Source organism: Poecilia mexicana, unplaced genomic scaffold (assembly GCF_051168715.1).
Source record: "Poecilia mexicana isolate PSO_F unplaced genomic scaffold, ASM5116871v1 scaffold_17, whole genome shotgun sequence".
Taxonomy (NCBI): Eukaryota; Metazoa; Chordata; class Actinopteri; order Cyprinodontiformes; family Poeciliidae; genus Poecilia; species Poecilia mexicana.
Genome location: NW_028263386.1, coordinates 15419363 through 15443176, shown reverse-complemented (window position 1 = coordinate 15443176; position 23814 = coordinate 15419363). Strand labels below are relative to the sequence as shown.

Genomic DNA, 23814 nt, shown 5'->3' with positions numbered 1-23814 from the left:
ATGAAAGTTTAAGCACAAAAAATACAAAGTAAAAACGTGGTTATCTAAATTAAGCATATAAAATTACTATTTAAAATAAGAAATACGTAATGTCTGATCAGAAGCAGAATTGTATAGGCAATCTTTGAGTACACCATTTACCAGCTATTAGAAGTGTTATTAGTGCTTCTATAATAAAAACTAAAGCTAATTATTTCCCGGTAGTTTCACTTTCTTATAGTTTATTATTAGTTTACCACCCATGTGATAGCTTGTTAAATAGGGCTCTCTGGACGTGTAACTCACCTTACAGGTTATACCAGCAGAGCCCCTACTATTGATGCAAATTGTGTAAGACAGGTGTTAGCAGGCCCGGGTGGGGCGGAAGCAGCTGGACGGTTGGATCTCATTACAGGGTTACTTTATAGAGTAAAAATAGCACGTATTTTGGTACGTGAATTTGCTTTCTTTTTTCTGATAGTATAAAGTGAAGCTCCAAGCAAGAAAAGTCACGTGTTTCACAAGTTATCACAGTCGAGAGTTCTAATTTTCCGATTTTCTTGGTAATTCAACACGTTTTGTTCAATGTTGTAAGCTATTTTAAAGAGTTTTCTAATTATCTGTGAGGCGAGTTCCTCTTTGTTTTCTATGAATTTAGATTTGATTAAACTTAATAATCTACGTCTTCCCTTTTACGGACTGTTATAACCGAATAGTGAAACAGAGACCGTAACAGGCAGAAATATCATGCCTTTCTCATAAAGTATTCTAACATTTGCCATACCAAAAAATATAATTCAATCCCTTGTCAAACGTTGTGTTGTGATACCGCATAATATTACAGCATCTTGGCTCGTTGGTCTAGGGGTATGATTCTCGCTTAGGGTGCGAGAGGTCCCGGGTTCAAATCCCGGACGAGCCCTCTTTTTTTCTTCTCCTTTTTAAAAATTGCTCTTTCTGCACTGTTGTTGATAGTAGACTAGTACTGTCCCCGACGTACGTAAATGCGCTCTCTTTACAAAGGTGTTCTTGTTCTGAGCTGTAAGTGGTCTGTTTTTGCATAAATATACAACAGCAACTTTTTTTTTCCATTGGCTGATTTTCAGCAGTACGTGTTGTAAATTCTGCATTTGCCATTTTTCCTAGCATTTTATATTTCACATATTTTTATTGTCACCAACTTTTAAGTGTACATAGCATAGTACTTTGTATATGCTTAATGTTTTACTCCCTGCACTTTGATTCTGGAATTGCAGGTAGGATGAATAAAGCATTGAACAACTATAGTTGACTTAAGAGAAGCAATTTGCTTTAAAAAGAATTGACCCCGACGTGATTTGAACACGCAACCTTCTGATCTGGAGTCAGACGCGCTACCGTTGCGCCACGAGGTCTGTCGAAGAAGTAACGGCATGGCAAATGCTGATATCCTTGTATACGAGATATTAAATGGTTAATTGCATGTCGGTCGTGACTCAGCGTTAGAGAGATCATCAAAACCCATTGACTTACTGCCAAAGACAGCTAGGATTTTTTTTTTAAAGCACTTTATTTTTAGAAGCAGTTGAGACCCAAATGGAGGTATAAGAACGAGATTGGTGGGTCGGATATTTGACCATGGAGCGAATCATATTACACCGCATATATTAGTCGTGTGGTGGAGTACAAGCTTTATTCCACGGTTTTGACTTCTCTTTACGTCGATGTGTCGCTCTCTGCCACTCAAAATGCACTTTAGCGGTTATTGAAGGGGGAGAAACAGCGCCCCTGAAATGTCGCTGGGGGCCAAATAGCGCGTTACTTGCTGTACCTAAACTATGAATTGCTTTCTGCTGTAACTGCAGTTCATTAGCCTCATGTAAAAAAAGACTCTAGGGGCTTTTCAGATAATCTCCACCTGAAGTCCTTATAGCCCAAGCATTTCATTTATGAGACATTCAGTTTTACAAACATGTTCTCCGTTGGCGACTCATGGCCGGTTAGCTCAGTTGGTTAGAGCGTGGTGCTAATAACGCCAAGGTCGCGGGTTCGATCCCCGTACGGGCCAAGAACTTTTCTTTAAGTAAAGTGTTACTGTCATGCAAAGTGCTATACAACAATAGTTGTAGCCTAACCTAACTAAATTTAAGAAGATGTTTTGTGTCTGTTAGCTTTGGAGACTAAAGTTTCCACCAATATTTCTCTGCAAAATAACTTAGGCTCAGTCAGGATGGTCATTTATTTTCAATCTTTACCCACTCTCTATGGAGCTAAACCAGTCTCATAATTCACAAATGCACATATCAATATCCACAAATGGATCTTGTACAGTTGTGTATCTCATCCTTTGCATTTGTGGATCTCCTTCTCTACATCTGTGGATCTCGTACTGTGCATTTGTGGATCTTGTGCATTTGGTAATCTCGATCTGTGCATTTGTGAATTATGAGATTGTTTTAGCTCCATACTCTCCGGCCGCCCCTTATTTAAAAGTCTAGTTCCGTCCGCCACAATGGAAACTGTTTTTTACACTGCTAACGCTAGAAATACAAGAGAGCAATGTGATTCTCGCAGTATGTGTAATAATCAAGGCAGTCGACTAGCTAAAACTGAAAAAAATGAATGAAAACAGCAGTTACAGACATAGTGGCCAGATGAACAACAGACTATATACAAAAATATATAGAATGCACATTGTTTAAATTTCTTCAGGCCGCATGTTAGTGATCCGTGGCGTTGGTGGTATAGTGGTTAGCATAGCTGCCTTCCAAGCAGTTGACCCGGGTTCGATTCCCGGCCAACGCAGACATTTTTTTTTCTCTGAAAAGGAAGATATTGATGTGAGCTGTTTCAAATTAGTTTCCCAAATATTATTCATGGATTTTTGAACATGTACAGTTACTTATTTCTGTAACTACACTTGGATTATTGTTCCATAATTGTAATAGGGTAAACCAAATATGTGTTTTCATCATCTAAGAACAGTCTTCGTAAGAAACAGGAAACATGTCATAAAACAAATTCATTCCAAGCATTTAATCTGGCACTGAAGTGAAAAGCAAACAAAAAAAAACAAAAAAAACATGTTATCTCTGTTTTGTAGCAAGTTTGAATCAAACTGAATTAGGATTTTTTCTGTTCTTAAGTCCTGCAGGACTTCCACCGTCTGTTAACTGTGTACTAAATCCATGTAAGCAAAAGAAGTGAACATGTAAGCTCATTTTTAAAGTGTCACAAATGATAAAGGCTGAGAAGAGAATGAGATGCCATGAGATACCCGTGTGAGTACACACACACATACTTTTTAATATTAGTCACACTAATTTATGACGAATCTTGACATTTGAATGAAGACAGAGATTTGACCTGTGGAGGAAATGTGTGGCTGTTTCTCCTCCACAGAGTGCTGTAAGTTAATTTGTTACCCTGTTCAACAAGTGTTAATCCTGCTTACCCTCCTCTTTTTCCTGTGTTGCCATGGATATGCTATTCCTATGGCAACTGCATGCCTTTGTGGATGGCCTCGGGCCCCGCCACAGAGGATTCTGAACCTTTCATTACACATTCCCTTCAAGCTCACAAGCAACTCATAGAAGTCACACATAGGCTCACTCTCTAATTGTTGCCTTTTCTCTTTGCCTCCTGCTCCTCCCTGTGTTTTTCCACAAACGGAGCTCATGATACCGGATGCTCTGGTCAAGGATTGTGATCAGATTTAAGGGAGAATTCCCTGTCATACGAGTCAGGGCTTCTTCAACTGTCCTAATTTCCAGATGCAATAGAAACCAGATCTCCACTTTAAAGATTCATGAGATCCCTTACGAAACAGAGGACAGTCTAAACCAGGGAAAGTGTTTCTGTGTCAGAGAGAGCGATGCACGAGTATGGGAGTGGCTGTTGGTGGAAGTCAGAGCCTGAGCTGAGGCAGAGTTTGGTTCCCCAGTTATTACCTGGGCTGTAAAAGAGTGTGTGGGTGAGTGTGGCAGGTGGGGGACCTCCACCTGCTGAATGAACCCTGTTAGCATCGGGCAGTACCATGGGCTACGAGTGGGCTCAGCCCTGTTTGCCATTGTTGCCGGCTGCATCATCATCGGGGTGTCCAGGGAATGTGATGCTGATGCTGTAGGAGGAATCTTCCTGGGAGCTGGAGGCCTCGGTGAGAGTCTGTAACTCCGAATGAGAAACACTTTGGTTTGCTTATTTGCTTTTCAGATTATCATTTGCAGATGTTGCAAAGCTATTTAGAAAGTTCTAAATAAGACAAGGTAAAAGGAGTTTCTAACAACTTTTTTGTAATAGTTGGCTGAACATTTTAAGCTTTGTATCACTTTGATGGTAATTATTTGGTTTGGTTTGAAATGACTGTTTCTACTAAGTAGCCGAACCCAAAGGACCTTGCAGTTCCTCACAATAGGATTTCCTTTAAAAAGATAAAAATATAAAAAGTATGGTCTCCTCCTGTATTTAGTAAAAGACTGCAAACTGCAAGTTTTTAGGATATGTTTTTACTTGCTTAACACTTTTGAGATGTAGCATTTTTGTTAATTTTTCTTTGCAAAAAAGCCCAACCTTTGTCTGACTGGATGAATCCTGTCAAGGCTTCAGCCATTGAAACATATGAAACTGTTTTTTTTTGTTTTTTTTTAATCTAAACTGTCCATATGCTCATGGTAATCATCTCACTTAAAAGTTAACCTCTACCTCAGTCTTAAATCCTTTGATACCTCTACTTCCAGGATTACCTCATATTTAGCTCCATCCATCTTTCCAAGAAACTCCGACAAGCTTCCATTTCCCTGTTAAAAAGAACAACAAAAAAACAACAAAACATCTCCACAGCATGATTGTGCCACTAAAAATGTTTTATTGTTAGGTTAGTTTTACTTGTAGACTAGAGTGACTAGAGATTTGAGTTAAACTATTGTCTTATCTGACCAAAATGTTTCCTCTTCAAACTTGACATGAGTCATGAGTCATAAAAGCCTTCTTATGGATTCTTTCACCAATAGTGTTTTTTTCTTTAAATGTTCAAAGGTGCAATTTTGTTTCATAATCTTTTTTTTTTTTTTTTTTTACTTTTCCATAATATTATCCCTGATGCGTCTGCTGTGTTCTTTCATCTTCTTGATGCTTTTGTTCGTTGGTGTTCTCCAAGAACTATCTCCATTTCTCCTTGACAGAACAGATGTACCTATTCTAAGATTGGATTACGCAGGAAGATTCTTTACATGTACAATGGCAGGACATTAGCTGAATTCACCCGATATATAATATGCATAATGCATTGAAGTAAAAGTAAAATGTTAAGGTCTGCGACTAGCGACTTCTTCCATCCAATGTTCATTTGATACAAGACTGTAACCAGAGCCAGCTGATAGCCGTAGGAGCTGCTCTGATAAAAGCGTGTCTGGACTGGTTTCCTGGAGAGAAAGAGGAAAGGGCAGCGCTTGTGATCTGTGGAAGACAACATCAGCATGTGTATGCATAGTTAATGAGAAACTCATTCTCGCTGAGGAGTTGATCAGCTTTTAATAATTAATTTGTCTTGCTAACGTGCGGCTACCTGCATTCGCAAATACAATCTGTGCACCGCAGCGTGACTGATACTTTCACTCTCGCAGGATTTTGTGCGACTGAGCAGCAGACGTCCTTAATTATGTGTTTTTTGGGGCTTGTGTGGCTCGATGCCGCCTCCGACACACAGGCTGACTAATGAGTATGAACAGAGTGTTCTCTGCAGATTGTTTACCCTCCTTCTGCAGTTTCATGACATTTTAAGCGCAGACATGCATCACAACCACCCTCAGGAGCTGCCAGGCTGTAATGCCAGCTCCTTAGACTAATAAGAAAAATCAATAAAGGTGCTGATTGGGGGCGCAGGACTACAGAAAGGTGCCAAAACCATGCGATTCAGATGCCACTTTGCACTTTGAACTGAACTAGAAGAAGCATCTCATCTTGTATCGGATGTAAGGATCATACTGGGAAGGCTTACACTTTGATATACAATGAAAAATTCCCAATCATCTGTGTCATAGTGAAATAGACCATCTTCTATTTTTCAGACTTTCTTCTATCTTCCAGGCATCAAAAGCAATTAGGTTACTTCTCGAAGTAAATTAACTAGTCGCAACATGCAAATTATGAAGCAATTTCAGACCATTCATCAAAAACATTATTGCCACTTTCCGCTTTGCAGGCTTGCTCATTTCAATCTATCCCTTCATAAAAGCTTGGCTGAATATCAACAACATCCTGCCATCTTTTGGTAAGTTTTTTTTTTTTAAACCGGACATAGATTGAATTTCTCACTTATTAAAATACACAAAAGTTTTTCTCCATCTAAATATTATTCCACCTTTTATATCCTTCTAGGAAACTTCAGAGTTCACCCCACTGTGGCTAACGCTGATCAACCGGCTGAGACACTGAGACGAGAGGGTGAGTGGAAACGGAGTGGAGGCAGCTGAAACTCCAGGGATCTTAGTTCACCTGCATTTATTATTCATTTTGACATCTGCAAATAGGTCAGAAAGCCAATAAGTACATATTTAGAACTTTTTCACATTTTGCCAGGCTACAACTACAAACTTTTATGTACTTTAAGTTTTGCAACAGACAAACGCAAAATAGGAGATACATATAAAATAGACAGAAAACAATAATTGATTAAAATGTGAAAAATGAGACATGCATTGTTTTACTCCAGGTTCCTAAATGAAATCCAGTGCAATCCACTGCCTTCATAATTTCCCTAATTAGAGTCAGCCAGTGTTCAATTTAACCTCATAAAAATGCAACTGTTCTACAAAGGCCTCAGGGGTGAAAAAACATAGTTGGGAAGCAAAGAGGTCCGTGGTAACTCTGGAGGAGCTGTAGAGGTCCAGTGAGCAACTAGAAGAATCGAGTGTAAACATAAGCATTCCACAAATCTGGCTTTAGACTGTAAAATAGAGATGTCTCTAATTTATGGTAAAATGCCAACAGCTGTGGTTGCCAGAATTTTTCAGTATAAATACAGTATTAACCATGTTTATGTGGATTATACTGCATAAATATGATGAAATCCTTATGTATATGGTAAAATTCTGTGGTTGCCAGAATTTTGTACGTTAAAATTTCTTCAGTAAAATTATACTGAAAAATAATCCATGGTGCAATTCAGCTACCAAACTCATTACTGCATCGTGCTCTGTCCTCTTTCCTGTGGTCCTCTTAGGCACTCAGAGTCAACTCCAACTGGAGCGCTCAAAGAGTCGAATGGGAACCTTTGTGGAGGGAGGACCAGCTGCTGAGCCCAATTCAGAGGAGGGGTACGAACTGAAAATAGAAATAAGATTAACTGAACTGAATATAAAGTAAACATGCTTGTACTGGCCACTTTATTAGGTACATCTTCCTAATACTCGGTTCCCAGAAAATCGGAGAAATGGTTTTGCCTCTGGTAAATCAGCCACATTCAAAGTCACTAAAATCACATTTCTTCTTCCTTCTGATGCACAGTTTGAACTTCAGAAAGTTTTCTTCACAACATCTGGATGTTTTAACGCAGCAAGTTGCTGCCGGGCGACTGGCTGATTTGCTATTTTTGCTAACAAGCACTTGGACAGATGTACCTAATAAAATAGCTGTTGAATGTATATAGAGACCTGTTAAAGAAACATGTTCTTTGCACATCACACATGTGCAAATGCCTATAGACAGACCAAACACCTGTAGACTTTCTTTAAAGCGTAAGATGCTGTTAATTTTAATTAATATGACAGGACTAAAACCGAGTTGTTGCAAAAAGATGTTTTTAACCCTCTAACTGCCATGAGGATGCCGGTGTCCTGATGGACCCATTAACTGACATGTAAGTGTTTTGGGGGTGAAAATTAAGGCAAGAGTATAAGTATATTTTATAGGAGACTCTGGATAGATGTCCTTAACAATGTGTTTGTTTTACATTTAGGACATATGTGTTCCAATGCCAATTGTTTACATATAAATAATGAGCCCAGTCTTTAACATGGTAGGATAATAAAAAAAAAAGCTGAACTAGCTATGATAAAATAAAACCTGACTGAGTGAAACACATAGGTGCCATAGACCAATGCTCAAACATTTTTACAGTTCTCTGAATATCAACAAGTCCACTGAAAAGTAATGAACATGTGTGGAATAGATTCATCCAACCCAATCTTCTTCTGATATGTTTTTCTTTATGTGTCTTTTTTTTCTCTCCCTCTTTTTATCTTTTTCAGTTCTGTCACACACTGACACCCACCACATAGCCTTCATTGCCAGCATGACTCACGCATTGGTCTGTTGCAGGACTTCTTCAGACATGCCAGATGTCTTATCGAGACGGAAAATGAAACAGTCACCCACTGCTCAAGACCTTCCGTGATGTCACCATGTCACATGACTCCACCAACAACTCTCCCCTGGCAGCAGTATTCTTTAATCAACTGTTGTTAAAGCTCAACCGCAGATTGCAGTTCCCTCTTTTTATATGAATGATGTGGTCTAATAAACCTACAAAAACTAAATCCATATTTTTTTTTTATTTATTTTTTTTTAGATTTGTTAAAGTTAAATCTCGAAACCTGTGATGGAGGTGAAGCTCATTGGGCTTGCGTGATGTTAAGAGTAGAATTAAATTGAAGGTTAGTTCCTTCATAAAGGCAAAGCAAAGTGCGTGTGTTGTCACAAACAGCGATATGTAATACGTTCACACGGTGACCTGCTCCCCCACCGTGCGACATAATGAGCATATTCAGGACGACGCAGGGAGAACAGCTGCTGCTTGGAAGGTGGTGATGGTAGGAAGGCTGCTGTCTCACAATAAAACATGGCGTGCTGTGAGGATGAATGATGCAGAGTCGCGTTGATAAGGCTTAACCAACAGGTACCTAAGGAACAGGTACCTGAGGATTCAGCAGTGCCTTAATGGTTGCCGGCAGCTTTATTGTGAGACTTCAAACAAGAATGCCTCACCATGCAATCCTCCTGCGTCACCGAGGGCAACCATGAATGCGCATGTGAAGAACATTACAGTATTCAGGGCTTTTGTTCAATCAGTTGACAAGAAAGCATGTCAGTGTAGAATTGTATGGTGATTACTAAAATACACCAAAACAGACCCGTTTTAAGTACAAAGCGTTTAATCAGGTTAAGCTGTCATCTGTTTTTCTTTTCATTGCTATTTTACTTTCAGTAATTTCAGATTGCCTGGACTAAAAACTTACCTTTACGTTGATATAAAACATTTACTAGTTTAATGTGTCCTGGTGCAGGTCGGCTTATTAATAAATTTGATTTAACTTAACATTATGTCCAATCCTTTTCTTGCGTATGACATTAATATCACGCATCTCTTGATAATCATTGGGATTCTTCAAGTAATTAACCTCTGATTGAAGTTATTCTGTGCTGATGCTCTTGCAATAAATACTTTTCAAATTTAAATTTGTTTTAAAAGTCATCTCAAAATCCACAGGAAAACATCTCACCTAGCTTTCCTCCTCCATTTCTGTGTAAGCTGGTCTTTGAGCAGCAGCAGCTGTTTTATTGCTCATTTAATCACATTTCCCTTTCAAGAAAATCTACAAAGAGATTTAAATTTCATGTGCAAAGATCTAAATCAAGCATATTAGACACACGTAGAATAAAGGCAAGCTGACAAAAAGAGGCTTCAACGCTCTTCATCTTCATTCAGATCCACTTCACGATGAGTGGGGTACGGAAAATCATAGATGATATAATTATCCTCCTGCTAGTTTGGGAGTTTTTAAAATTAGTTTCTGTTTAAGGCCCAGAAGAAGACATCTACTTGTTTTAAATAAACATTTTCTTTATTTTGTATAAAACCAGATTAATAGGTTAATCTGAATCTAAATACTTATTCAAGATCCAAAGTAGATTTCTGTTGTATAAAAAGATATCTGACTCCAAAAATCACATACTGCTTTAAGAGAATGTCATTTTATGTCTCTTTAAATCACTGTCAGGTTTCATTAAATGGGTATTGAAATGAAGGCTTGTGATTGCTCATGTTATTCACTTAAGTTCTAATCATATAGAGAACCTTAGGTAACACTTTATTTGAAGGGGGTTGAATAAGACTGTCATGACACTGTCATAAACATGACATAACACCTGTCATGAACATCAATAAGTCTTCATGAATATTTATGACTGTTGTCATAAAGCGTCATTCGGTAAATTATGACACTTTTATTACAAAGTTGACATTATTCAAAATGTCTTTGTTATGACAACTTGACATTAACCAGGAAATCATTACTGTTTAAACTTTACCTTTAATAACATAAAGTTACCTAATTTTTAAAGTGCAATCAGTAATACTTTTATAACAAATTTATATCAGTAATGATTTCTTGGTTAATGTCAAGTTGTCATAACAAAGACATTTTGAATAATGTCAACTTTGTATTAAAAGTGTAATAATTTACTGAATGACGCTTTATGACAACAGTCATAAACATTCATGAAGGCTTATTGATGTTCATGACAGGTGTTATGTCATGTTTATGAAAGTGTCATGTCAGTCTTATTCAACCCCCTTCAAATAAAGTGTTACTGAACCTAATTATTAATTATACCATTCTTTCTGTAAATGGGATCTATCAACTGATAGGCCTCTGGAACTTACCTGTCAAAGAAACAAAAGCTTCTAAAACATTTTATTAATATTTATTTGCTAAAAATTTATGTATTTCAGCTTTTCAAAAAGTTGAACTACTCAAAGATGTACTCTTTCTTTTGTACGTATTAGGTACCTCAAGTCTTTGACAAAGAATGTCAATTTCCCGTTTATGTTTAAGCATGTCAGCTCCAAAAAATAGTTGGTGAGTTTAAGAAAGTAACAGTTTATAAGCAACACATTTCAGATAAGTACAAATCCCACTGTTACTGGTGGGCTTAATTCTGGAGATGTAAAATAAAAGCACATATTTTATATATTTAGAGATCAAATTTCCATATCAGCATGCAAATAACTAATATTTTATACCTCCAGCAAAAGGTAAAAAAAAAACAAAAAAAACCGTAAAGCTGGGCAATAGTCACATATCATACAATTAGAGTGGTTTAAATAATCATTATTTTATTGATTGCTGAAGTGCTTTGCTTTTTCATTTGATACTCAGACCGGAGACGTTTGTTTTGTTTTCAGTACTTGTTTCACACAGGAAGGTCAATGGTGGTGCAAAAACTCCAGTCTCCATTTCCATGTAAAAAAAAAAAAATCATTGGCTGGCATCTAATTAACGATTGCACACGTGACAATGTCTTTGCACTGCATAAAATCACCCTCACAAAATTTTATATCGTTTCTTGACTTTACTCGTGTTGTTTTGAGATTGTAGACGTCTACCTCAGTTTTGACTTTTTTGGAATAGCTATTAACTTTAATATGTGTAAAAAAAAAAAGAAAAAAAGAAAAGAAAAAAGTATCTAATGGTAAAAGCTTTTCACAGAAAGTCTTAAAAAAAATCCTTTTCTAATTATGTGGTAAATCAGCTTGCCATACAACGACCCACTGATGGATGGATCGCTGACGTGGAGAACAGCTCATCGCATCCAGCGGTCCACAGAGGAGGGCATGAGCTCTGCGCGGCACTCATCAGATATGAATTAAGGAGACATGAATCCTTTACCCAGTCAGATAGGAAGATGCCTCGGACACACTGTGTGGATCCGCCATTTACGTGACCTATCAGGCGCTACAACGAGCATCTCTCCTCCGGTCCACATCTGGAGCGGCGAGTCAGCTCCAAAGAACTGCCGTCTCACCTAAATAATCTTCTGTCTCCTGCCGGATTTGACACCCCACAGCTTTGTCTGGTGTTTCCTGTGCCACTGATTGAATTCCTCTCATGACTTGGGCAGCTCGGGGTTGAAAGGGGGAGGGAGAAAAAGAGCAACGAACGCAGGATGCCCAATATCCGTTTGTTGTTGATGCAGCCTTTTAGCGTGTCAGTAATTACATGCGACTATGAAGAAACGGGGGATCACCGTGAAAATCTAATGGAGTAACAATGGAAGCACCTTTACTGGGTTGACATAATGGGTAAGGATTTATTCAGATTTGTTTATTTTATTATTATTATTATTTTTATTTTTTATTTTTTTTTATTTTTTTTACATAGAATCAGCATATCTTAATGTTTGGGACATGCATTCTGACAAAAGCCAATTTACACTTGCACAAGATATGAAAGACGCCATACTCTTCTTAGCTCTAACATGCTGAATACATGCAAACTGGAATAAATTTGAAATGTAAAATTATTTGATAGCAAATGTGTACCAAAAGCCTTTCTGGCCTGAAGTAGCAGCTACACTTCTGATAATATTTAAGTTCTCTGATCCAGAGCAAATACACATCAATGCTTGTCAGACATCCTCAGTTGTTAAGCAGCAGAGAAGAAAGTACGTTATTATTTTTTTTGTAAGAATTTAACAATTATGTGCTATTATTTACTTCAACACATTTGCTGTTTGTCTATCTCAATTAATTGTCTTTGAAATCCATCAATTAAATTGTAGAATTGATATTTAAAACTGGATTTTTACTAAGAACATCTTGGAGATTGGTTTATGATTTCAGGACTGCATTATCATGCTTTCTTACAGATTATGTAATGCAGGCTTTGGATGTCAGTCAGCACTACAGTTTAAGTGCCAGTCACTGATATGAAGCACATGGTAGTCACTGTTTACTGCTTGCATCTCTTGAGTTATAATATGTATACTTTTTAATTACATGTGTGTTTATGGCTTCTCTTTGTTTTCAAAATATAAAGTAGAGTACTTCGCAAAAGTGATCAGACTCCTTGAACATCACAACTACAAAAAAAAACTTCAATGGTTTTTACTGAGCTTGTGATGGGCTAAAGCTAAATCGATGTAGCATGTAGTAATGAAGAGGGGGGGGGGGAAACATGAAAAAGGATTCCGAGTTTTTATTTTATTCTATTTCCTACAGAAGAATGAAAATTCAATATTTTTCATTCTGACATTTCTTTGTTTTTTTTGTTTTTTTTCTTTTTCCAGTATACCCTTAAATAAAATATAGTGCCATCAAAGACCTTCAGGAGTCACCTAATCAGTAAATATATTTGTGTTTAGTTTATTTCCACTACAGATACAAATACCTCAAAGTTGTTTTAGAGAAAACTAGTGACCTTTTCAGAATGCACACTGAAAAGGTCTTAGACACTCAAAGCTGTGAATATCTAATGAGGAGAGCATCATTCAGAGAAGCAGCCAAGTGGCCAACAGGTGGTTCCACAAAGCATTTGCTCGAGAGGGATAAATACAAATGTGACATACGTTTAAGATTTAAAGAAAATACAGCGTAATTTTCCTTCCACTGTATAATCACGTCCAACTTCTCGATGGTGTATCACGTACAATCACAGCAAAACACACACAGAGTGTGAGATTGCGACTTGCCATAATGTGGAAATGTTCACGGTGTATGAACACTTCTGCTGGGCTCTGTGGCAACACAGCAATGAATGATTAGTGTTCAGTGATGCATAAAATAAACTCCCAGGAAGGACACTGCAGTGGTTAGATTAAAGTATTATGAGCTCAGAGAACACATGTGTTATAGTCAGTTGCTGAAGTCTGTTTATGTTTTCATTCTGTGCCCATAAAGATAGAAGATAGACAAAAACAAGTCCCGGAGGTAACAACATGGTCATCACTGACAGGAGCAACAGCACCTCTGTGCCTAAAAAGGAGCCCAAGAAGAAGAAGAAGTCTCGTCCTCATGGCCTTCCCTCTCCGGCGCTTTGCTGTGCCTGTGGACTATGCATCATGTTGGCAGGACTCAACATCACCCTGGTGGGAGCATTCGCCTTCAGCACACTGGTGCCTTCTGCCAACCCTCCCATCATAATTGGACCCGTCCTGCTGCTGGTGGCCTTCTCCTTCTTTGGCGCCTGCTGCGTGTGCAGCCGCCTCCCTCCCCCGAGCAGCTCTCGAGGCTCTAAGGTGGGCGGCAGAGGGGCGGGATTGATGGGACACGGCGGGCTGGCCGGTGGTGCGGCGTTCGAAATAGAGACCAGCGAGCACACGCTGCAGGACACCACAGCTGTGCAGCTGAGCCCCACATCCTCTGTTGGATCATCCAGGGCCTCCAGCCCGGAACGAGAGGCCCCTGGTGTGACCCCACAGGGACCTTGCAAGCTCTTCACCATGGAGACCAATGGCCCTTCCTGCACTTCTGCCACGGCAACGTACTCAGCTTCTGCAGCAGCGGGCGGGGAGGTGAGGCTCAATCTGCCACGAGAAGAAGTGGTCACCTAGCAAAAGCAGAAACACCTTCATAAAATCCAGAGCTCTAGTCGTGTGTACATACGCTTCTGAGTTTGGTTGCTGGGACCGACTGTGTCCTCTTGTTCACGTAATGCCATATAAATTTGTGAAGAGTGTGGTTTTGATTTCTCTTTCTGTGCGACACGTCGTTAGCATGCAATGTTGAACACACGTCGGCGTACTTGTGAATTGAAGCTTTTGGAATTCCGAATTCCTACCTCTTTTGTGCTGTTCCCTTATAAATTTGTTTAAATCCAGGGCATTATGAACAATTTCAATGCAGAAATGAAGCAGAAGACTTTTTTTTTTTCGCCGCACCTGTGGTCACCGCTGACCTCGACTGTCTGCGGAGATTTCAGAGTGTTTGAGAGAAAACTTGGATCACATTTTTAATCTGGAATTACATGTGAAAGGGCAGAATCTGGCATTTGCTGAATTGCTGAACTTATTTTAGGGGCATACGATTTTATAGGCCAAAGGGGTCCCAAAGCAACATTCTCCGAACAGAGACTAATTTCTAGTCACAAGACCTTTAGCAAGTATATTTGCAGTACATTAACTCAGTGCTAAACGGTGCATATTGTCAAATCTTTGGAAGCATAATTCTTGTAGCTTTTGTCATCACAACAGCTAACACTGTGAGTACCGTGTTTCTTTTCATTATCCAGACCTTGTGATAACGTTTATCTGTTGTTAAATTCATCGTGGGGCTCGATTTAGACTTGCGTGAACCCATGACGTTCACCTCACCGTTATGTACTATTTACGACGTTGCAAAACCAGGTTTATTGGAGTATAACAGCTGAGATTACATCTGCTCCCAATCACTGTGATGTCTTCTTATCAGCCATAAGTCTGTGTGATCACAGGAGACGTTAAACCCCTGATTTCCTTTGAAAGGAAAGTTGCCTTAGACGAAAATTTCAGGATCAGTTCAATGAGGGCTAATCGAAATGTACAAACTGCAGTTTCCCGAGAAAGCCTCTATGTTGCTCTGGACTCAGAAGATTTTTTTTTTTTTTTTGTGGTGCATGCCAATGGCCTAAATGTTTCCTTTAAGATGTGTATTTGGAGTAGCGACAGTGTACACGCAATCAAAGCCAACTAGATCATAAACGACTGTAACATTGTCTCTCAAAATGACTTCCCCCCCCCCCTTGATAAAGATCAGTTTCATACCAAGTTAGAGCACTGAGATTGTGTTGTTTTTTTTTTTTTTGTGCATGCTCTGGAAAAACAAAAGACTTGAAGATGCAAATATTCTCGTGAATTGTCGGTGTTTTGTCTGTGGTTTTATTTTGGGTAGCATAAGAACCTGCTGAAAAAACAAATTGTAAAGGACAAAACTATTTTTGTGAAGTTTATAATTTAAAATAACTATTCCAAATGTGAATCGCATAAAAGAAATAAATAAAAGAGCTCTTTCAGTAAAATTCCAGGTATACATGTGTGACGTATCATTGAAAACTCATTGAGACTGCTCTACTTTCGATGTGAAATGAGGTCCAACTGGACATTATTTTTTACAGTGGAGAAAACAATTACAATGCATCTTAAGAAATATATTTCAGATGGGCCAGTTGACATAAAATGCATACTAGATGTCAGTAATAGCAACTAGTATGTTGCTTTTTATCCATACATAAAAAGAGATCAACTCACATTTCTTTCCATAAATTATGTTCAAAACGTGGAATGATCTGAATCAGTTTACCAAATTTATTCAAACCCAGCGAAACACTGTGTGTTTGAGATTATTGTCTCTTAACTTAAATATTCACTCTACTTAACATGTTTAGATTCTTATCAAGAATATTCCACTTCATCATTAGTCGAATTGTATGACATTGAGTGCGACAACATTCAAAATGAGTTACTAGGGAAATCTCATTTGACGTGGCGGTGTTCTGTCCTGTGTTTTAATGGCTTCTCCAAAGGTTTTGCAACAAGCTTTACATGAGCTGTAAAATGAAAGTTGATCTAGATAACTTGTCAAGTTTTCCCAATCAATTCTATGGCAAATTGATTCTTTATCTTAATGATTTAGCGCTGTTTGACATTTCTGGTGCTAAAAGCCAAGGCAGGCTGGCTGAAAATGTGGCGCGAAGGACAAGAAATCTTGTCTCCTCTATAAACACATTAAATCAAGATGGCCTTGAGCAAAGAGTGCAACATGAGCTCCATCTGGCTTTTCTGGAGCGTTTAAGCGGCAGGACAAAATACTGCCACCAGAGGGCGCTAATGTCACATCTTTGAGTAGCAACGAACGTTGCGTAACTTGCCTGCATTTTCCAACCTGCAGAGAAATACCAGTAAATCAGAACAAGTGCTTACTGGAAATTAATGAGGCTGAATCTGTGCTGGAGGACATATTGTGATTGAAAGAAAATATCTCTGAGCCAATTCTTTTCTTACAAGTGTTTTTTTTTGTTTTTTTTTTATCATTACAGAGGTGTTTACACGATGTGTACAATTTAAAACATGACAGTGAAGCTTCACCTGGAATTAACCAGTTCCCTGCCCTAAGATGGTTGTGAAGATAAAGCTCTTCTTTCCACATAAAATGGTGAAGGCAGAGAATTTCCTGGTGCCCTAGTTAAAATGACTCAGAAAAAAAATGGAGTAGGAGAGCTTTTCTCATGCTTAATATTTTCCCTCTCTTCCTCTAAAGTCTATGTTGCAAATATTCTCATACCCCTTTTACATTTACTCTAATGCATATTATTTAAAAAGCGAGAAATCCTAACAAGACAGCACATATTTACAAAGTTAAATAAAAAGATGATTTTTTTGTTTTTTCTTCGTCTAATAGAAATCTCAGAATTTCTATTAGACACATATGGTATAAGTTCTCTATCTCCTAAATAAAATTAAGTGAAACCAGTTGCCTTGAAATGAAAAATACAAATATAGATAAGATTGGCAAGAAGAAAATCCTTGTTGAAATAAGACTTAAGATTAACGTTTTGTACAAGCAACACAAGAGCCACAACATGTGAAATAAGTTTGTCAAATTAGATGAAACAATAATTAAACTTTTTAGTCTAGATGCAAACTGCCATGTAGGGTGAAAATCTACCAATGCACTTCTCCCTGAATGAAGGATCCCCACTATGAAACATGGTTGGTCCAGCATCATACTGTGGGGATGCTTTGTTTAAAAGGGGCATAGGATGGAGATGGAGAAAAATACAGGATGATCCTAAAAAAACACCTGTTTCAGATTGTGCAACAACTCGGCTTAACTTTTCAGTAGACAACTATCCTACACTTACAACCAGAGCGACATTGTAAGGGTTTAGATTAAAACATAGTCCTGAGACCTGATCAAAATCCAGACCTAAATCAAAATAGAAATCTTTTGAGAGCTAGAAAATTATTGACCTCAGAGTCTGCTCATCTAAACTTGAATTATTTTGCAAAGAACGGGCAAATATTTCTGTCTCTGGATGTGCACAGCTGGTAGAGACATAACGCACAAGATCTGCAACTGTAACTGCAGCGAAAGGTGATTCTATAAATTGACTTTGCGGGGCATGGATACAACTGCACTGCACACTTTCAAATTTGTTTTCGTAAAATATAGTGAACTCTGTATCCTTAGCAGTCCACTTGACAGTTGTCCAAAACCTTGTCCTGGTTCATCAGATAAAACACCAATAAAAGACGTTTTAATATGAGGTTATGACATGTAAAAGTTCAAGGGGGGTACCTTGGCCAGGCACTGTAAATCCATGCACAAGAAGTGAGAACAACTGATTTTAAAATAGGATTTTATAATCTTGACACAAATGCAGTTTATTTGCATTTCTTGTCCAAAATGTGGTCAAAGTAGCGTCAGAAAGCAGATGGTGGGTTGAGGTTTACCTGTGACTGCAGGAGCCAGGAAAAAAAAACTCAGCCAAGACACAGATAGTGACATGTGTCCACTTCATTTATTGGGGTTTTATTTGACTATGCTGTGTCAGACAATATTTATTTCTTGGAAAGTCATCAATCCACCCACTTCCTGCTGTAAACTGCTTTTATGTTTCATTGTAAGTCCCAGATCCAATAGACCCCTCCTGTGGGACGCTTGCCAAACACTGTCCTATGTCCTCTGCCTCTCAGTCTCGAATGAACAGATTGTAAAACACAGCAAAGGTTTAGCCATCTTGATGCTGGAGAGTTTACTCCCTACGGCTCTAAGTGGAGCATTTTTATGTTTATGGTTTTGGTGGGCAAAGATCAGGGAGCTGTGCCATGATGTAGTTTAGCTTAATTATCACAAAATGAAGGACAGATGGATGTCACACTTTAGCATTCCAGGGCACGCAAATCGCCAAAGCATTCTTTCAAGAGACAACAATGGGGTTTTATAGTTCTATGGGACGGGAATGCAGACTTCCTTATTACCGGCTGTGATATGCAAATTCTGAAGAACTTATTTGGCGCACCTGCATGATGGCACAGGGTGGGTAATTAAAAATGGTTTCAACAGATGCAACCTTTTTTTTTTTGTTTATTCTTTGCACCACAGCAATGTTCCCAATGCTAGGTGGAGCTGGTCAGCAAATTAAAAGAACATGCCGTACTTTGCCAAAGTGGTGACACATGCTGAACCTTTCCGCACGTTGTAATGGTGACATAACACACATTATTTTAAATGAATTGGACTAGAGCTACAGCATAAACAGACTATGCAAAACTAAAGAAATATTTCAAAACACAGCAAATGGTTCAACGCAGAGGTGGATTTGTGGCGACATGGAAGTAGCATAGCTGATATTACGTGGTTTCACACAGATGTGGATGTAGCTGATCTTAAGCCCCTTAAGATCAGTGTGTCTCCATTAGCAGTGTGTTCCTCATTATTGTGAGTGTGAGTAATAGTGGGAACCTGGGAGCATGGGCAGGAAGTGAGCACGCAGTCCGATTATGTCATTTGCAGCAACATGATGGTGCAAACGATAGGTGGGCTGCTGGTTTGATTCTGACTCTATCTGCCTGAGCGTTGTGTTCTTGGGCAAGACACTTCACCCACCTTGCCTGGTGGTGGTCAGAGAGCCAAGCGGAGACGGCTTGTGAATGTGTGAGTGAACGGGTGAATGACTAAATAACTAAATGTAGTGTGAAGCGCTTTGGGGTCCTCCGGACTTGGCAAAGTGTTATTACCATTCTACACTCAGCAATGCAGAATCTTGACAATTTGGACTCAAATGAACCCAAATATTCCATTTTTCTTTAAAGACCAACACGGTCCTCTTTATGTCATCCTTTAGATTTCCTCCAATGACTCCTCCCTGTTTGTAGATATATTTTCCACACATGCTCGCAGTGCTTTGTGTTAATCTGTCACATAAAACTCCAAACGCTTAAGTCTTTAGATGTAATGTGGCAAAATATGAAAAAAGTTCAATTTGATAAGAATACTTTTACAAAGCAATTTAAAAATATGGTAATTTTCTATCAACATCAAAAAGCTGCACAGTTTGAAAGATGTAAAGACCTGTCATCAGGCAAAGTAACTGCTGACACAATTTTATCTGCATGTTACATCTGCAAGTTATTGATGCAATATAGAAATGTTTCTAGTTTTAGCCAAATTCTCGGAGTGTCAGGACCCTCCACATTGCCATGCGTACGTCCATATAAGTGTCTCTACTCATCCACATAAATGTTAGCGTGTAAGAGTGATTCAGACAGCGTGTGCCAAAAAACCTCCACACATTACGTATGGAATCCCAGATACATACTCTCAAATGCATCCACCGCAAGTCCTCTTCACCACTGTCCCACACATATGCTGAAAAGACACACAAACACTGACACCTGCACTTGTGCATCAAAATCCGCTCCAAACCGGAGCACGGCGGATTCAGATGCTCCGTTCATGTGCTCCTGTGCTGATGTGCTTGTGCGCGGGAACACTGAATGGAATGAGTCGGCAGAAGAAGGGAGGGGGCTGCAGGGTGCAATCAAGCCGAAAAGATTAGGGGAAGACGAGCTGCTGAGGATCTATGAGAACAGACACTGGTTATATAACTCCAACCCAGTTCAGTCCGCTTCTAAAGAGAGACTGGGTGGTAGAGCAGAGGAGCATGTATGGGACAGGGTGACTCCCTGGGCTCAGACTCAACTGAACAAGGCCATCAATTAGCTGCGTTTACTGTGGGTTTCAAACACTTCATTACACGCACATTCTCCAGGTCAGCAAGGATGTTAAAGAGTGTACAACGAATAAGCGAGTAAGCATGTGTTCAGGTTGTGTTGCATTTTGCAACCCTGCAGCGGATGTGTTTACTCGACAATGCTTTCCATCTACCTTTGGACACCTGATTTGATCAGAAAACACACAAAGCTGGCTTAGTTCTACGGGGTACTGGGGTTGTTTTGGTTAACTCTGTGTGCCACGTACAGACTGGACTTGCAACTGCAGGACTCGTTTAGCCAGTGTCCACAAACTCTCCTCTCCCATGCCTGAGTAGAACAAAGTTTTTCACAGACCTGGAGAAAAAGTCCTGCTGACTTTGATCAAGACCAACCAGTGTCCCTGTAGTATTTCTTGCAGAGACTTGCATATTAATCAGGGCTAACAATGGATCCCTTGCCATTCCTAATTCCTCTATTCACACTTGCTAAACGGCAACATATTCAAGTGGCTTGGCAGTTGCATAACCTATCTTTGTTTTATTTACCAATCTATACGTAGGCCCTCTGAAAGGGGGCTGGTAATGCACAGAAAGGACATCAGTGCAGGTCTGGGAATTGATGGCGATAGCAGAGCAACCATTCAGCTTCATGGAAAAACATCAATGTAGAGCCTTCCGATCAATTTTTCCTTCTGACATGCAGCCATTTGGTCAATCAATGTTGCTTTTGGATGTTTCAGTTACACTCAGTCTCAGTGCATACAGGGTGCGGACGGTTTCTCTTTGCTGCATGCGGTCTTTGGGTGATTCTCTGAAGTTTATTCTCATGCATGTGACCCTCTGTTTATCTTAGCAAATCGATGCGCATACTCAGAATAGAACATTGGTGAACAAATATTTAAAGGTGATGACTTGTCAAACAGTCAATTTCGAAAATCTCCACACCAAAATAACACACGGTGATGACTGGCTCCATAGTAGCCCCTAAAAATGCACATATCTGAACCAATGAGAGAAGACTTTACCCCCTGATAAGATACCGGTTAGAGTACGGCTTTTAGGGATTATGTTTGAGAATTCAGCTCTCTGTAATCGAGATCTCCCATGGTACAAAAGTTTTGGTAAACAACATGTTGTACCACTCAGTGCCAGCAGAGGCCCCTGCTTGTTCAAAGAAATACAGGGACATGATTGAAAAAAAAGACAAACAAAAAAAAAAACACACACTCCTGCACAGCAGACCGCTTCAGACTGGTTTCCCTGCTCCACATTTCAGGGAAGGCCGTCACACTCGGGAAATCAACATCCATCCGATGTCAGCTTTTTCTGTGCGTGCTTCTTGTCCCCTCTGCATCACTTATAACCTGGAGACTGATTCACCTCTAATTGTTTTATAAGCACAAACTGGACTTGTGCTCCGGCAGTAAAGGCAACCCTCTAGGTGGAGCCCAGAAAGCCACTCGTGATGCTTTTACGTCTGCTTTTGTGGTTTTCTAATGCTTTTGATAACAGCCTGCAAGGACACCCTTCTTTGAGGGGAAAGAAAGAGAGGTCCCTTTCTGCTTACTTGTGCACTGTCAGGTGCACTGCCTAATATCTACTATATGATCAGTGGGAGTCAAATGACCATATTTAAATAAACGTCTCCTAAGCCGTTATGTGTCAGGTGTTTAGTTTCACAGACAATAGCATGGCACCACTAACAGAGGGCACTTTTCCTGCGGGAACAAAAGGCCAGTTTAGTTTAGAGCTGGTGGTAGACACTGGCCACCTGTTGAAGAGAGGAAGCCACTCTTCAACAAGCTGGTTTTTCTATCGGAGAATCGGTTTGCCATGGCAGCGGCTATCGTCACACATGGCCCCGCAGGGGTGGCCCAGTAAGTGTCAGCCCTCATTACCATCCACCGCCTTTAGGGGAAGCCTCTTCCAGGAGTCCTTTGCAAACAAATAAAAGAGGGATGCTTTACACTTTAATGACTTTCCCACAGTGGCTCTTGTAAACAACAGCTCTGCTTAAAGTGCTGTGCACTGGCTGCAGAGACCACAGGAGAGTCCCCAATGCTCAGCACAGGAACAGGAAGGGAAATACTGAGTCCACTGTCTGATTGCAAGACCAGCCAACGAGCACAGAGGTGGGGGTGAGGGGTGAGGTGGGGGGAATAATCAGATCTTTATGTGGCCCTGGGGCCAGCAGGGGACAGCCTCGGTATTGTCGTCACAAGTCCTCCTCCTCATTGCAGTGTGACTGTTCCTCGCGGTCACGTTGAAACACCCCCAACAAAAACTTGAGGTCAGTGCGTTTACTTCCCCTAACAAACCTGAAAGCTAACGAGAGAGTGAATGTCAAGTTCAAAGCAAACAAATGAGGCAACATGTTCTCTCAAATATTTTCTCCTTTTTTTTTTTTTTTTTTTTTTTTTTAAATCCAGCACGTTTTTGTAGGAACAGTGTCTTGTTTGGATCCTGTCTTGGCAGGTTTGTCAATGTCAGAATCAAGGGCCATGTTTAACTGGCTGGATGTGATCACATGAGTGCTGTTCCCCTCCAAAAATAATCTTTTAGAATTTATGCTCTGTTGACATTAGACAGAACAAATGATAACAGAACCGGCAGCGAGTCTGTCTGGGACAAAAGTACAACACAGCTGTATCTTTTCTAATACAGGAGAAATCATTTACGCTTGAAGTGTTGATTTTTAATGTCCCTGATGTGATCGTAGTGATGTCAGAAAATACAGAGGTGCAGTTCATTTTTATTTCACTATTTTCGTTGCGTTGGGACTTCACAAAAACAGACATATTTAGATTTTAAAGCTGCTAGGTAGACTTTGTAAAGGTCAATCAAAAGATAAATGATCATCTACAGAACAACATGGTCAAAAGATAAATGTGCTTGTTGTTTTGTAGTCAAATGATAATTAATCAATAAAAAGTCATCCTTAAAAAAAACGAAGCTACCACAAGAACACATGCCTCTGGTGACATCACACGAGGCATAGAGGAAGGAATCTTTTGTTGAGTGTGTCCTTTTGTACTTTTCCAGTTCTTTTTTGCTTGTTTTGTTCCATCCATCCATCCATCCATCCATGAGACATTCTGATCGGATGTCTGAACCACCTTAACTGCCTCCTTGGAATAGCAGAAACTCTACTTTGAACTGACCCTGCATCCTGAGGGCTCCTCATCCTATCCAAGACGTTCAGACCTCCGGACCATAGTTGACGAACAAAGACAGACCCGTAAATCAAGAGTAGCAATTAAAATCCACTTTGTCGTTATTATTATTAGGGTGCCAGACATGATGCATATATTCAGGTCTGACAGGTTAACAATGCTAATTTTACCCCTGACTTTGATTGAATAATTCCATTATGTGTCCTATCTGCAGC

General features: G+C 39.5%; 2 protein-coding genes and 4 non-coding genes across 6 annotated transcripts; 5 read left to right on the top strand and 1 right to left on the bottom strand.

Annotated features, from left to right (window-relative positions):
* Window positions 1–829: 829 nt before the first annotated feature.
* On the top strand, window positions 830–901 carry trnap-agg (transfer RNA proline (anticodon AGG)). The gene has a single exon. It is a non-coding gene; the product is annotated as a tRNA-Pro (tRNA).
* Window positions 902–1301: 400 nt separating this feature from the next.
* trnaw-cca (transfer RNA tryptophan (anticodon CCA)) lies at window positions 1302–1373 on the bottom strand. Its single transcript has one exon. It is a non-coding gene; the product is annotated as a tRNA-Trp (tRNA).
* A 579-nt stretch (window positions 1374–1952) lies between these two features.
* On the top strand, window positions 1953–2026 carry trnai-aau (transfer RNA isoleucine (anticodon AAU)). The gene has a single exon. It is a non-coding gene; the product is annotated as a tRNA-Ile (tRNA).
* A 665-nt stretch (window positions 2027–2691) lies between these two features.
* trnag-ucc (transfer RNA glycine (anticodon UCC)) lies at window positions 2692–2763 on the top strand. Its single transcript has one exon. It is a non-coding gene; the product is annotated as a tRNA-Gly (tRNA).
* Window positions 2764–3843: 1080 nt separating this feature from the next.
* Window positions 3844–9271, top strand: kncn (kinocilin). Its single transcript, XM_088014970.1, has 5 exons — window positions 3844–4114; window positions 6158–6226; window positions 6334–6399; window positions 7178–7271; window positions 8275–9271. The coding sequence occupies exons 1-5, from the start codon at window positions 3967–3969 to the stop codon at window positions 8348–8350; spliced, it is 453 nt and encodes a 150-aa protein (XP_087871096.1). The 5' UTR covers window positions 3844–3966; the 3' UTR covers window positions 8351–9271.
* A 1342-nt stretch (window positions 9272–10613) lies between these two features.
* LOC106929032 (transmembrane protein 275-like) lies at window positions 10614–15767 on the top strand. The gene has a single exon (XM_088014947.1). It carries the CDS (start codon window positions 13672–13674, stop codon window positions 14284–14286), a length of 615 nt encoding a protein of 204 aa, XP_087871073.1. The 5' UTR covers window positions 10614–13671; the 3' UTR covers window positions 14287–15767.
* Window positions 15768–23814: the final 8047 nt, after the last annotated feature.

Coding starts and splice junctions, on each gene's coding strand:
- kncn (XM_088014970.1), top strand. CDS start 3,967: ATGAACCCTGTTAGCATCGGGCAGTACCATGGGCTACGAGTGGGCTCA. Junction 6,400..7,177: donor TGAGACACTGAGACGAGAGG/GTGAGTGGAAAC, acceptor TGGTCCTCTTAG/GCACTCAGAGTCAACTCCAA. Junction 7,272..8,274: donor GAGCCCAATTCAGAGGAGGG/GTACGAACTGAA, acceptor GGTCTGTTGCAG/GACTTCTTCAGACATGCCAG.
- LOC106929032 (XM_088014947.1), top strand. CDS start 13,672: ATGGTCATCACTGACAGGAGCAACAGCACCTCTGTGCCTAAAAAGGAG.